Source organism: Ipomoea triloba, chromosome 12 (genome assembly GCF_003576645.1).
Source record: "Ipomoea triloba cultivar NCNSP0323 chromosome 12, ASM357664v1".
NCBI classification, from domain to species: Eukaryota; Viridiplantae; Streptophyta; class Magnoliopsida; order Solanales; family Convolvulaceae; genus Ipomoea; species Ipomoea triloba.
In genome coordinates, this window is record NC_044927.1 from 11,316,234 (window position 1) to 11,317,276 (window position 1,043).

The window sequence follows — 1,043 nt, forward strand, 5'->3', positions numbered from 1 at the left end:
TTCGTTTATTCCAATTTCTAACATTATGACCCTGTTTGGTAAATGGCTGTTGACTGATTGGGTTGGCTGTTTGGGTTAGAAGGTATGATTTGTTGATAATATTAGCTGATTGTAAAAAGTTGTTTGATAAATTAGCTGTTAGCTGATAGCTGTTTGGTATAATTTCTTTTCTTAAAAAGCTAATTGAAAATGCTGCTTTGAGTAGTGTTTTGAATTTTAGCACTTTAGAGTTACAAAAAGCTTATTAACTAAACAACTAATAGTGGTCAAATAAGCTAAAATTGGCTGATAGGCTGATTATTCACCAAACAGGCCTATATATTCACCGTATAAAACCCCTGGAAGCATTGAACAAACACAAGAGATGTGGTCATGACCGGAATACGGTTATTCATACAAATATATATTACATGCATTAATGCATACACCTGATCGGATCCACACACCATATCCATCATATCAGATCAGTAATGCAATACCACAACATGATACTCCACAATGGCATTATTCGACGTAGCATTAAACCAATAAGTCTTGGCCGTGGCGATTCCTCGAGCTAGCCTGAAAACACCAGACCCGCCGACGATCGGCATCTCGCGATACTCGTTTAAAATAGGGTTCCGCCCAAGAATGCTCAGAGTGCTGCCGTTATATTCCCCTTCCGTAAACACGAAGTTGAGTGTCATGAGCAGCCCAATCTCGTTGAACGCTGCTGAGCCGTAGATCCCTTGGGCGCGGCCGATGATCCTGGAGTTGGGCTCTGGGCCCACCGTCAATGGATCGTCCGCCATCGCCAGGAAGCCGAACAAAGTAGCGGATTTGTTCGTAATGTCGGACTCGGCTATTTTCAGAGCAGTTGGGTTTTTGCTGGTGAGAATGTCGTGAAAATAAAAGTGCAGTTTAGTTACCTTTTCTTCGGCGTGGGGAAGCATTTTGAACCACTGGTCCACCGCCTCGGGCCCGAAAGTGACGCTATGCGCCGCCGGGGAGGTGGCGGTGAATATCATGAAAAGCAACCCACAAATGCCAACTACCTTTGCCAT

At 43.7% G+C, this 1,043-nt stretch overlaps 1 protein-coding gene across 1 annotated transcript; it reads right to left on the minus strand.

Annotated features, from left to right (window-relative positions):
• Window positions 1–464: 464 nt before the first annotated feature.
• Window positions 465–1,043, minus strand: LOC116000467 (dirigent protein 21-like). Its single transcript, XM_031240556.1, has one exon. The coding sequence runs from the start codon at window positions 1,041–1,043 to the stop codon at window positions 465–467; it is 579 nt and encodes a 192-aa protein (XP_031096416.1).